This window comes from Xenia sp. Carnegie-2017, unplaced genomic scaffold (assembly GCF_021976095.1).
Source record: "Xenia sp. Carnegie-2017 unplaced genomic scaffold, XeniaSp_v1 HiC_scaffold_13, whole genome shotgun sequence".
Lineage (NCBI taxonomy): Eukaryota > Metazoa > Cnidaria > Anthozoa > Malacalcyonacea > Xeniidae > Xenia > Xenia sp. Carnegie-2017.
The window spans coordinates 5340176-5353703 of NW_025813436.1; the positions used below are offsets into that span (position 1 = coordinate 5340176).

The window sequence follows — 13528 nt, forward strand, 5'->3', positions numbered from 1 at the left end:
GTATCAGCATAGCATGAAAAGGACAATAAAATTGGGGAGGAGAGAACATCCTAGAAATTATGAGTAACAATTTGGCAGTAGTATTATTTTTTCTGCACCTTGTATGCATTAGACACAATCAAAAAATCAAAGTGCAAACATAGTAAAGGTATTTCTAATTTATTACATAGATTTATGTTCATACAGGCATGCTAATTCAAAACATAACATGAACATGTGACATAAAGGAAATGATGTCATCATTGTCATGTGATGTTAGGTTAGTGTAGAAAAGGCTCTTGTGCAATTCTCTAGAAGCCCAATTGGCTGCAATTTGTTTATGAATATTTTATAGTCATAATATTGGGCTACTTTCATGCAAAGTGAGGAGGCACTGCCCCTTTTGCAAAACAAGTGAGAGGGCTTCAGCAACTCCCGTCCTCTCTGGATGGTATGAAATCTGCTTATAGATAGCTCTGTATTTGATCTATTGGTCAATTTGGTCGTGTTGGCTATTGGTAGCTTCAATACATATTGACTATTTGAATCTATCAGCAAATATTGAACTTAAAAACAACTACATGCACAATCATAATAAATATGAATTCAATAAAATTGGATTTTATACCGTTTACGCGGAAAATTACGCTGGGGCAACAACGTTGATACCATATCCAAATCTTTCAAATCAGCTCACTAATAAAATCATTTTTAAAAGCTACACCATTGCAACCAGTCGACAAGGGACTGGTTAAAACCAATGACCCCTTGAAGCAATCTCCGAGTTTCGTCTTAAAACATCGCGTAACATGACGTATTGCCAGAAAATCCAATATGGCAGACGTAGCGAACTTAATGGTTTGGACTGGCGGATGGGGTTTACCGTCTCTAGATCCTTGCTGTTTACAAGTCATGGTAGGTTGACATGTACTGGTGTATCTAAATTTTCATTCATCCTAATGCAGACCGTTCTTGACATCAATTGACTTATGAAATGCATGGTAAACTTCGAGTTCTCTTGTCGAGAAACGATTTGTTTGTCCAATGTTTTACAATGTTATTAAAGAAGAACCTCAGCCTCAGACGATTGCAAATGAATCGATTGAACTTAAATAACTTCACTGCGTCCACGATGTCTTGTTTCGCGGTAGATTTTCTAGATATAAGTCACATATATATAACACTGACGCTGTCTTAATCTATTGCATAGACCTATCTCAAGTTTGCTGCTTTTCCAGTCAATTTAATACGCACTGATAACCCGTATAAATCACCAACAGGTAAGTACAAGTACTCTCGAGCTCAGCCCAGGGCTCTTAAACTTTATCAATTCCACGCGCGTCGAGTAAGTCGTGGATTAAGTTAAGGAAATCCAGTCGACAATGTTTTTTTTATAAAATTTAGGAACGTTGCCCGTGCTCAAGTTGACAGACGACATCGTTTGTGGATATGATGACATCAACGAGTATTTAAAACAAAATGTAAATATTTAATGTTTCACCTCCAAAGTCAGTGCATCAACGTATGTACCTTTCATCCATTGACCACCAATTCCTCTCTCCTGTCCTAAAATTTTCAGCATTTTTCTTCCAGCATAATGACATCGATGGAAAACTCTCAAGTGAACAGAAATTAAACACGTTAGGACTTGGTTGCTACGTTGAAGATGCGCTTCGACCAGCGCTGGTATGTTTAGACTCTTTCAATCCAATTTTCATGAAGTATCCAATGGGTTTGTCATTGATGAACGAAGACCAAAAATTCACAGCCCACGGAGGGTTTGAGAGAGTTTTCTATAGGAAAATTTTTCTTATGAAAAATCGAATGTTTAAAAGTTCATCCTATGATCGTACGAGTGTCTTCATCAAGATTGATTGGATGTTGAAACGTTAGGGCTTATGTAAATCAATCCAGTTTCTTTGTTAGGATAAACTCCAGACTATTGTCTTCATCCAGATTGATTGGATGTTGAAACGTTAGGGCTTATATAAATCAATCCAGTTTTTTTTGTTAAGATAAACTCCAGACTATTGTCTTCGTCAAGATTGATTGGATGTTGAAACGTTAGGGCTTATATAAATCAATCCAGTTTTTTTGTTAGGATAAACTCCAGACTATTGTCTTCGTCAAGATTGATTGGATGTTGAAACGTTAGGGCTTATATAAATCAATCCAGTTTTTTGTTAGGATAAACTCCAGACTAGTGTCTCCATGGGGGCTAATCTGATGCTGAAACAGTGAAACTGTTGTCTTTTATATGCCAATCTAGTTTTTTCATCAAGTGTTGTCTATTGTTGAAAATTCAGTCTTATACGTATACTATAGTGTTGTCTCTGATGTGCTGTACCTGATGTTACATTTTACAATTAAATCTAGTTTCTTTGTCAAGAGTTATCCGGTGTTGCAACTTGAGTAATTTTATCGTCTCAGTAATACATTCACTCTAATGTTTTCGCACAAGATTGAGTTCGTGTTCATTTTATACAGCTTTACATGACTTGGTTGACGGAGGAAAACTATCCTCAATTTACGAGGTCTTGGTACGCTAGGCAACTGAAATTTCCCTACAAATACTTCGTCCCGGCGAAGTATTACAATCATGCACTGAACTTCGTAGCGCACAAATTAAACTTGGAAGAATCCGACGTGATAAGCGATGTAACTTGGGAAAAGGTATAGTATGTTGTCACATGACGAATGACGTCAACATTAGTGATCGATATCAACATACAGTTAAATACGTTGGCGGGAACAACACGTCATTTAAGGGCTATTTGTTGTGTCATTCAGCTCAGAAAGCGGGTAGATTCCTGTTTGGAGATCTTGAACGACATTCTTGGTGATCAGAATTTCCTTTTCGGTGACAGGTAATAATTTGACAGATTTTCTTTATCTTATCATCAAACAAAACATCCATGTAAAGATGTTTGATTAACCCAGAGCCATTCGTTTTCATACCCATTCTTGTCCGTGTCTCCCTCTTCAGACCGACAACTTTGGACGCTAAAGTGTTTGCTTACTTGGCGATAATGTTGAAGATACCTTTGCCCAAGAATAAATTGAAATCGCAAATTCTCGAGTATCCAAAATTGGAAAAATACTGCGATAAAATAGTGCAGCGCTTCTTTCCCGAAGGTAAACGAGTTATGAATTGGCAACCACAACGAGGGCTCTCGCCAGTCCTTGTTGAGGTTGAGTTTCAAACATTTTTTTGTGTGAATTAGCAAATACTTACGAAATTTGTTTTACTCACCTTAGTGCCACAAGATTTGGCGCCCGCAAACAAGGCATTAGATGAGGCAGCAGAATCCCGTCGCACCAAGATCAACGCCGCACTATCGATTGGTTTCGCTCTCGTGTCTATGCTCTTCTATTCCCTATCTAGCGGTATCATAAGCTTGGAAGTCAAAGAAAAAGAGTCACGTGACAATAGTCACGTGCAGCACAACATCAAATCACGTGGGCCGTAAGAGAAATGTGCAAGATTTTTAACGGTTCGTAGATGGTTTGCCCACGAATAAGGAAAGGTTTGTTCACCGACCGCTGGGTTCGTTGATAAAGGCAACTCGTTTGACTCGTAAAAACTTTGTTTGAAATTATAATTATTGTATTGGTACTTGTTAAATTACATTGCAAATATGTACTTCAAATGTCTAGTTATAATAAAAGAACAGTAGTTTAACATGCTTCATAAATTCTAATATCAGTCAATGCGAGAAATTTCCGAGATAAAAGTATTGTGAAATATTGACACCGTAAACTTTGGTCATTCTTTTTTTTTTGTCATTTATCGTTTAGTTTTAGAGCAAAATTCTCCAATATTCTCGAACTGTTTTTGTATGTTCAGGAATGCACAGGAGTATTGAGAGATGAATGAGTTCATTTAGATACAATATTTAGGGTAAATCCTTAATTATATCAACGTAATTTTCGGGAAAGTATCCACTTTTACCGTTTACTCTTCCTTCCAGCCAGTTCTCGTCAATTCGACCGGTCAAAATAATCATGTCACCTTCAGAAAATTCCAGCTCTCCGTCGTTTTCTGAAAATTTATCAAGATGCATCAATCGTCAAAATAAATTGACGGCATTCCAAGATCAAGTGTAAAGACTGTTCTTGTTCACTCTTGTTCATTTATGACTACCTACACTGACACACGTTATCTTAGTTTATATTTTAGGTAGTGTAAAGACTGTTCTCGTTCTCTGTTATTCATTCATCACTTCCTACACTGACACACGTTATCTTAGTTTATATTTTAGGTAGTGTAAAGACTGTTCTTGTTCTCTGTTGTTCATTCATCACTACCAACACTGACACACGTTATCTTAGTTTATATTTTAGGTAGTGTAAAGACCGTTCTCGTTCTCTGTTGTTCATTCATCACTACCTACACTGACACACGTTATCTTAGTTTATATTTTAGGTGGTGTAAAGACTGTTCTCGTTCTCTGTTGTTCATTCATCACTACATACACTGACACACGTTACCTTAGTTTATATTTAAGGTAGTGCAAAGTTTGTTTTCGTTGTCTTGGCATTATTGTTACAATATTTGTTGGAACCGACCTGGTTCAAAGTCAAAGAGAGCCTTTGCACAAGGCTCCGACTTATCGGCATTTTTCTTCACTGGAGCGGGTGACACCGAAAATCCACCAATAGTCCTGTTGTCATCATCGTCGTCGTCGTCATCATTCCATTTTGATTCATTTACCGTTCTTCTTTCTTTGCGAGGCCTGCCGGATGCCTCGCTCACCCTAGAATATGACAGAAATATGGACAATCTGAAAAACTAAACTCGCAAGATCATTTGATATTTAGACTTGGTTCCTCAAGCCTATAATTCAGTGTCTTCGTTGAGTGTAGTCAGAGCATGAAACTTGAATTCTTGGATACTCCGGCCAAGTGTCTTCATCGGAACTGATGCGATGTTCAGACTGCTTTAAATATTCCATTCTAGTGCGGTCTTTTTCAGTAGTAAATCATGATTAAACTTGTTATCATCAATACGTACTTATCTTCAAGTGAAGAAGCCAGTCCTTCCAAGAGTTCGTGGGACTTTTGATGATATTCCATTACAGCTTTCACGAAATCAGCCAGCTGAGTGATTTGCTCATCCTAATTGCAATTGCAACACAATTCGACACGAAAACATTTACGACATCAATAAAGGAGCACGAAGTTCCTTTCTATAGAAATCAAGTCGATTTGAAAGATGCCGTTCGACAAAGGCCACTCACCTCGCCCTCCGCCAGAGTCAACATAGCATTATAGCATATGGCCTTTGAACTTTCAAACTTTTCTTCGGCAGCGCGGATTTCTTCGGCGGGCACTGGCAACGAAACACGATGAAGACGTCTCAAAATACTGACAGCATGAGCAACATGACTAGCAAGTCAAAAACATTGCTTGAAATGATGCTCAAATTTTTTACCTCTAAGGCCTGTACCTCTAAGGCCTGTATCACATGATAGGGATTACTCTAATTCTATTTCCAAGTCTACAAGTCATAATTTCTTATACTCACGCTTAGCTCCTTTTCGCTTCTTACAGTCAAAGTCAAGCCTTCTACCTTCCATCTTCTTACGATGGTGCTACAAAAAACGAAACACAAAAACGTTCACCAGTTCCTGAAGGAATGATTAAAACAGCGCGGCTATAGCTGATGTCTTGGTCAGAGAACAATCCATGTTGCCATTTGTCCGTATTTGATTATATTCGACATCGTTGATCAATTATATGCGTGCCGGACGTTTCAAACGGACTTTTATGACGTCCATATAAGTAATTTATAAATAATTTGCTTTAACATTCTACTTCATGTTGTATGCATAAATTATCAATACATCTTGTAATTAATGACTTGAAAAACATTATGCAGTTTGGCAATTTCGTGTTTCTAATGTAATTTTAATCAAAGTATACTAATTAAACAACAGGTACAAATCTTTGATAGCACTGTTCTCGAAAGATGATTGAGCTATAACATTCTTTTCAGCATAACAATCAAAGATCTACCATTATGATTAACATCTTACATTTATTTCTTTGATTTCCTTGCTTTCCAGAAGATATAAAGGATCCAGGAAATTCTGCTTCACTTCAGCGTCCTGTAAAACATACAGACTTCATGTAATGTTGGAGACCGATGCATTAATGACAACGAGCCATAGGAGCAAGCACATTAAGTATGGACAATTCAAACTAGTTGAAGACGGAGGAATGTTTCAAAGACTCACCAAATTATCTTTTATTTCAGCCAACTGCCTGAATATATCACCTGCTTCTCCTAAAGCGTCACCTAGAAATGACAAAATATACCCAACTTCCAACAACACCAGTCAAATATATGAAGTTAGGTTACAACATCAGATGGCAACAAATGAAAGAAATGTGACAACTCAAAAAGTTTCAAGTTTCATTACGTAATATGAAATATATGGATTATGTAAGGACTGAAGCTTTAACATCAGGTTATTCGTGATGATGAAGACACCAGACTGAAATGTATTAAAGACTCCAGTTTCAACATCAGATCACTTCTAGTGAAGACACTTCACTGAAGTATGTGAAAAGTTAAAAACTAAAATTTCAACACCAAATGATTCCCGATAGGGACGCAATACTGGAATGTATAAGAACTTAAGTTTCAACATTTGATCACTCCAGATAAAGAATTAGTTAAACTTACCCAACAAAGATTCATCACCAAGATCCTGCTGACCTTTAACCATGGTTTCACCGAGAGTTGCCTCTGGTTGAGGATACCTCATTTGTGCTTGATGGCCTCTTGCCTTTGCCACAGCTGATTGCATTGACAATTTCGCCCTGGCATCTACGAAGAAATACATAAATGAACCTGTAACATTTGTATCAAGTCAAAAAACCTCTTTTAAAGCATGTCGAGGTAAAATTTCCAATCGCTTGTAAAAAAACTTGTGAACTCTTTTTCTTGTAAAATTTTGTCTAAAAAACTATTGAATTTGAAGTTACCCTCCAAGCACTTAGTAATGACACTCAGAACACAACACCAAGGCAAGATAAAAAGTGATTGCAAATCTTTCGTAAACATCAGAAGAAAATGCCATCACATTCATACATACTTGGGTTTGGTTGAAGATATTCTTTAGTTTTTGATAAAAGTTGCGTGACGGTAACACCTGTAGCATCTGTTCTCTAAAAAAAATCACACATCTTTTACAGTGGCACTTGGTCAGCAAACCCAGGCATAGCGGATCCATAATTATGCATGCAAAATAAATTACTAACCCCCCTAAATTAAATTCACAACATCCATATGAAAATGCCATTGATTGTGAACAGACAATTAAATATAAAAGTTATCACGATATCCTTTAATTGTACAAATGAAAATATTGTTAGGAGAGGGAGTGGTGTTGCCCTCTCTGCCCATGTCAGTTAATTGTTTCATGGCGCAAGCAAATGGATCAGACCGATAGGGAAGAGATAAGGAAGTGCCCGATTCCCCCCCCACTGAGAGAATCAAAACGTTTCGCTCTTGAAAACCACAACACATACACCTCACATTGCCACATTCATTGAATTGAAGCAATGATCAAGTTGTAATAGCTCAATCTTGTTGTTTGTCAGTACCACCATTACACAACTGACGATTGAACACAAATTATTGTTTGTACGTGGCAGATTTCACACACAATCTTCACAAATGAATGTAGCTAATATATGCATGCTCCATTCTTTATCTTATCTTTCTCATCGTTTGTATTATCTTAACGTAATTCTACCGCAAAATTTATGCATCGGCCATACATTATACAGCCTGTGTTACACTTTAAGAACGACAAAAAAGATAACTATTTTACTTTTTCCAATTCTTGAAATTCTTCGTCAAGTTGCGTTCCCTTTGCACCACCAACTTTCTCACTCATAAACTAAACCAAAATACAAGCGAAAACGTATTCAGCTGTACATCACAACAGACAAAAAACTAATAGCATGGGAGTGAACAATTTCTAAGGTAAATACTATCTTGAGTCTGTGTTCATTTCAAAACGAGTTAAACGATAGTGTTAGATAACAAAAATAGCAATGAACCAACAACAACAATGAATACACCTGGCACATTAGTCAACTTTTTTATGCTGGTTTGTTTAAAATCGACTGAAGGTCGAAATCCAGTCAAACAGATTTCGCAAAACTTGTAAAGTAAAAATTGGGCAGCAAAAGGCCAATGCCGTTGCAATAACAAGAGTTCCTTACCTGGTTTGCCTTATTCCATTGCTTTTTGAAACCGGCGAACGACATGTTTGTGAACTCAAGCTATTCTCGACAAGAATTCACCGTCCGACGTGTGACATCCAAATCAAAACATCCACGGAACACATTTGATAAATAAGGGAAGTGGACCTAGCGAAGGAGTCCGTCATAGGCAAAACGGGGGGAGCGGTGCAAAGTTATTTTTGATGACGAACATGACTCAAAAGACAATGTTAATCATGGATTTCTTCCTGGGCGCGCCGCGATCATGCGTCAAACTAATGTTTTTCGTGGGTGAAATGTGAATGTACGAAAAAAAATTATTATTTTAATTACTTGAATGACACGCTAAATGCCTCGCTTACCCTAGCGAGGGAATGAGAAGAGAATGAACATTCCCAAAAACTTACAGCTCAAGATCATTCGATATTCAACTTTGCTCCAGTAGCCAGTGGTCATCCTAATGCCACCCATTTTCAAAAAGTCTTCCAATGCGAGCCCCCTCCATGGAATTATCAAGCAATGCGGCTTGCCTACGACAGCTGGAGTACACAATAGCATTGATAGATTATTTTGTATTTATGACCACCAACATTGCGGCTGTGACGTAACTGTTCTGCTTGGTTTAAATATACTTACTGCAATTAAGGTTTTAAGGATTGTCCATATATTATGCACCTTAAAACAATTATCATTTCCGATACAAAAGTAAACACAAAGGGCAGACACGAACCTACCAAGATAAATGATGACACAAATTTAGCTAACTAGAGCTTACCCGCTGTTAACTTTAATTCCACCGTGTGGCTTATTCCAAAATAGAATCATAACTAGCATGTTGTAGACACAAGGTATAGTCTAAAAAAGAGCAAAAAAAAAGACACCAGTAAAGACAGAAATAAAATACGAAAGAACACAAAAGTAGACACAAATATAAGCATGTAGTGATAAATGGTAACCCGTTGATATCTCGTTGGTCGTTGGCAATTTTCTATCATGCTTCTAAAACCAGAAAAAAATGTACAAGTGAAGTAAGAAAAAATAAACCAACCCATACCACTGTGTTCGTTTTTATTTTCATCTGCATTTAAATGAAAAAGCTCAATAACATTTGAAAAGAACGACAAAAACCACCAAAACACATACAAAGGTCTTCTACAAACGTCTTCTTCATCTTCCAAGACGTCTTAAAATAAAAACCAACAAACGCTTAAAAAGGGGGACGGGGTGACTCTAGATCTTTCTCTTTTTTCTAGAAAAAAAGTCTGAGTAAGGGAATGCAGAAAATACTTACGATACATATTCTATTTTTTGATCATCTTTTGCATTCAAAAGAGAGGTTAAAGACTAATTGTTCAAACGTCATAAACTAACATACAAAGTAGACAAAAAAACACTGTCAATAGACACAAACGTGGGTAAGTTGCGACTTGTGGTAACTTTTTAGTAACTCACTGATCATTGGCCTGTAAAGTTTTTGCGTGTTTTTACAAGCGTGGTGTAGACACAAAGAATCATTATGAAAGGAGCTAAAAAGAAAACAGTAAACAATAAACTAGACACAAATAAGCATGATGTGGTCACCAGTTGGTATCTCGTTGGCAATTCTTTATCAATGTTCTAAAACCGAAACAAAAGAACAAATGGTATAAAGAAAAAACAAACCAACACATACCATGATGTGCTTGGTAGTTTTTAAGGTTGATGTATGACGTCACGTACGTACAACCAATTGGATTGCTGGATTGTTTGTCGATCAATGACGTGTAGCAAAAACAACATGGCCACAGAAAAGAAGAACATGGACTATATATTGTACAATTTACTCGTTCATGCAGAGTGGCCCTTAGAAGGAGAGGTTTTGGTACGAATTCATGTTGAAATCATTGTTTTATGCTTTGTTATTTGTAATTCATTGTTACTTTTTTGGCTATAGAAACAGAAAGCAAGTTTATGCACAGACAGTTACAGACTTGCAGTGTCTTATGTTTTTGTGTTGTGTTATTTCTTATATATTTCTTTCATTACATTCTAGAATAAGGACAGCCATCTAAGTATATTGCAAAAGCGAGGCTCATTTCGACAAAAGCTGCTGACACTTATAAAAGGTTGATTATATCATATTGATTTCCATTTCTTTACAATTAGCCGAATTGGGACTCTGTACTCAGAAATGTAAATGCACCTTTCTTTAACAGGTTCGGCTTTTGGATTATGGTTAATTTTGAAATATCCTTTTCGGTAAATGATGCTTTTCACTGAAATATAGCCAAGTGACTTGTAAATTATTGTAATTGTTTTTTAAAATGTGTAGCCTCATGTAACATTATGTACTAACATGTTAATTTCGTACATTTGACTGTACCAATGTTTATCGGAAATGAGACTTATTCAGAACACCAAGCAATCCTTTATTGAGTAGATTCTTATGTTTTCTTATATTATTCGAATGAAAAACATTTGTCTCTTTTCTATGTAGTGGTGTTACTGTCTCTCATGGACTTCCTAAAGAATTATCCCAACTTTATGAGAGCTCAGAATGCTGGCACTTCTTGCTCTCGAGGTATAAGCATATATGATTTGTGATGATTAGAAAACATGTAATGAATTTTGGCTCCTCAACGTCATAGCTTACAAAATAGCAGAAGTGTAAGTCTTCCTGGAAGCAAAACACATTTGGGATAATGGGGTGTATGTATGGATCAATAATGATATTTCTTTATCTTCTTAAACTACTGTGTTTTGACTTGTATTAGTGATGGGAAGTACGTGGCAATTCTGCAAGATATTTATATTGAAATAAGGTTGGTCTAACACTCACTGCTTTGTCTTCGTATTTGTTGTTTCGTATTTGGTTTTTTTTGCATTTCAGTTAAGAAATAAAAGATGTTTACTGTGTTTGCACAGGCTTATGCAAACCGAGCAGACCTTTGGAAGAACTCGAGAGCTGATTAGTGCAAGCTCAAGACTGAAGGTCGAGGGCTGCACCTGCTCGAGTTCTCACAAACTTCTCTGAGGTTTGCATAAGCCAGTGCAAACAAGGAAAACATCTTTTATTTCTTTTATAGTAACAATAATGCCAAACAGACAAATTTAAAGTAAACATTTTAATTTTTTCTCTAAAATGTATTCATGATCAATTTGCAAATTCTCTTTGACTGATTGATTGTTATGATTGATTTGATTGCTTGAGCTCAGATGTTTATGAGGCTAATGCAAACACAGCTCTAGACCAATCAGTGCACATGTTTCATAGTGTTTATTTTATAATTTATCTTGATTAGGTCAGTAAGGAATAACTTTGCAACTGTAACTTCAAAGTTCCAAGGTACATGCATCCTAACTGATGTCAATGGAATATATCGGAAAAAGTTTTTTTGTTGTGTAGATAAATTTGCAATTATACTTATATGTTATGTGATATGCTATATATATATAATTGTAAATTCTTTTAAGCTGGTTCGCTCAAATTATGCGAGTAAAATATTTTACTGATACTTTACTTTGTGAATTTAGTCCACAAAGATGAGTATCCAAAATGGCGAAGGATGGCATGGAGCTCCGATTCTTCTTTACTGGCATTTGCTCACAGGTGATGAAGAGACTGACTGATTATGCTTTAATGGATAATCCTTTCTTTTAAACAAATTTAAACAAATTTCAAAACAGACATCTCGTTTTTTGATATTCAAGATGATACAAGAGTTTTAAAACAAAAGTTGGTGTAATATTTTGTCTTTATTCCAAAGATATCAGCAGACTAATAGTTTACAATGCAGGCTGCAAAACCTTTATATAATTATTTACAAGCGGAATTTGTTTTATTTTGTTTTACTAAGCCCTGCATTAAAAAACTGCCAAGCTGTACCTCTAAATGTTTGCCACCAGTAATAGCAGTCAGATGTGTGTGGTTACTTAGATGTGAAATTTTACCCTGGGGAAATGATGTGAAAAACTGAACAATAACAAAAAATTTCCTTTGTTTAATTTTGTAGTTGGGGTGAAGTTGTTGTTTTTGATTTATCTGGAACATCGCTGTTTTCCATCAAGGTTTGTACGTTGTGTTTTATGATTTTTTTTATTCATTCAGTGTGGAAACAACCAAACATTGCGTGATGTAAAAATGTTTCAATTCATTGTATGATATAATGTTGCTTGAGACAACCGTCTTTATGTAATATCATGATGTTGTATATAGTAAGTGATTATTCAATTGCTTCAACAGGATTCTTCATTGTCTGGTGTGTATCATGGCCCATCAATGTTTCTTCATAACAAGAGCATTTCCGGTCTGTTGTTTCTTGATGAAGACAAGATGAATCCTGGGTAATATAGCAACACTTGATTGTGAAAACACCTAAGTATGGTGGCTAGATTTGATTACGACAGCTGTTGGTCAAAGACAGTTCTTGGACCCAGTATATGACACAGTTTGTAGAGATTTCAGAAACAATAGTAGAGAATGCAGGTAGAGATGGTTGGAAGAGATGGTTGGTAGAGATGGGCGGTAGAGATGGTTGGTAGAGATGGTTGGTAGAGATGAGCGGTAGAGATGAGCGGTAGAGATGAGCGGTAGAGATGAGCGGTAGAGATGAGCGGTAGAGATGAGCGGTAGAGATGAGCGGTAGAGACAGTAGACAAAGAAAGTTGGCAGTGACTGTTAGTAGTAGATAGAGACAGTTGGTAGTGACAATTGGTAGAGACAGTACATAGAGAGAGAGTTTGCAGAGACTGTTGGTAAAGACAGTTGGTAAAGGCAGTTGGTAGAGACAGTACATAGAGAAAGTTTGCAGAGACTGTTAGTAGTAGATAGAGACAGTTGGTAGAGACAGTTGGTAGAGGCAGTTTGGTAGAGACAGTTGGTAAAGGCAGTTAATAGAGACAGTACATAGAGACAGTTGGTAGAGACAGTTGGTAGAGGCAGTTTGGTAGAAACAGTACATAGAGAGTTTGCAGAAACTGTTGGTAAAGACAGTTGGTAAAGGCAGTTGGTAGAGACAGTGCATAGAGAGAGTTTGCAGAGACTGTTGGTAAAGACAGTTGGTAAAGGCAGTTGGTAGAGACAGTACATAGAGAAAGTTTGCAGAGACTGTTAGTAGTAGATAGAGACAGTTGGTAGAGACAGTTGGTAGAGGCAGTTTGGTAGAGACAGTTGGTAAAGGCAGTTAATAGAGACAGTACATAGAGACAGTTGGTAGAGACAGTTGGTAGAGGCAGTTTGGTAGAAACAGTACATAGAGAGAGTTTGCAGAAACTGTTGGTAAAGACAGTTGGTAAAGGCAGCTGGTAGAGACAGTGCAGAGAGAGTTTG

The 13528-nt window shown here is 36.7% G+C and overlaps 3 protein-coding genes across 3 annotated transcripts in view; 2 read left to right on the forward strand and 1 right to left on the reverse strand.

The window, feature by feature from the left end:
• Nucleotides 1–801: 801 nt before the first annotated feature.
• On the forward strand, nucleotides 802–3661 carry LOC124457137 (metaxin-1-like). The gene is made up of 8 exons (XM_047007426.1): nucleotides 802–894; nucleotides 1190–1259; nucleotides 1384–1460; nucleotides 1573–1665; nucleotides 2467–2652; nucleotides 2770–2846; nucleotides 2966–3114; nucleotides 3238–3661. Exons 1-8 carry the CDS (start codon nucleotides 814–816, stop codon nucleotides 3447–3449), a joined length of 945 nt encoding a protein of 314 aa, XP_046863382.1. The 5' UTR covers nucleotides 802–813; the 3' UTR covers nucleotides 3450–3661.
• Nucleotides 3549–8374, reverse strand: LOC124457114 (endophilin-A2-like). The gene is made up of 11 exons (XM_047007403.1): nucleotides 8221–8374; nucleotides 7824–7892; nucleotides 7083–7155; nucleotides 6671–6814; nucleotides 6219–6280; nucleotides 6018–6089; nucleotides 5507–5573; nucleotides 5220–5311; nucleotides 4994–5097; nucleotides 4549–4736; nucleotides 3549–4021 (listed from the first exon to the last, which is right to left on the reverse strand). The coding sequence occupies exons 1-11, from the start codon at nucleotides 8263–8265 to the stop codon at nucleotides 3876–3878; spliced, it is 1062 nt and encodes a 353-aa protein (XP_046863359.1). The 5' UTR covers nucleotides 8266–8374; the 3' UTR covers nucleotides 3549–3875.
• A 1497-nt stretch (nucleotides 8375–9871) lies between these two features.
• The window catches only part of LOC124433281 (neuroblastoma-amplified sequence-like), a 29341-nt gene continuing 25684 nt past the window's right edge, over nucleotides 9872–13528 (forward strand). Inside the window, 9 exon segments of the mRNA XM_046983042.1 lie at nucleotides 9872–10081; nucleotides 10253–10325; nucleotides 10416–10458; nucleotides 10697–10780; nucleotides 10974–11021; nucleotides 11502–11545; nucleotides 11734–11809; nucleotides 12213–12267; nucleotides 12443–12543. Coding sequence (XP_046838998.1) covers nucleotides 9998–10081; nucleotides 10253–10325; nucleotides 10416–10458; nucleotides 10697–10780; nucleotides 10974–11021; nucleotides 11502–11545; nucleotides 11734–11809; nucleotides 12213–12267; nucleotides 12443–12543 — 608 coding nt within the window. The 5' untranslated portion in view covers nucleotides 9872–9997.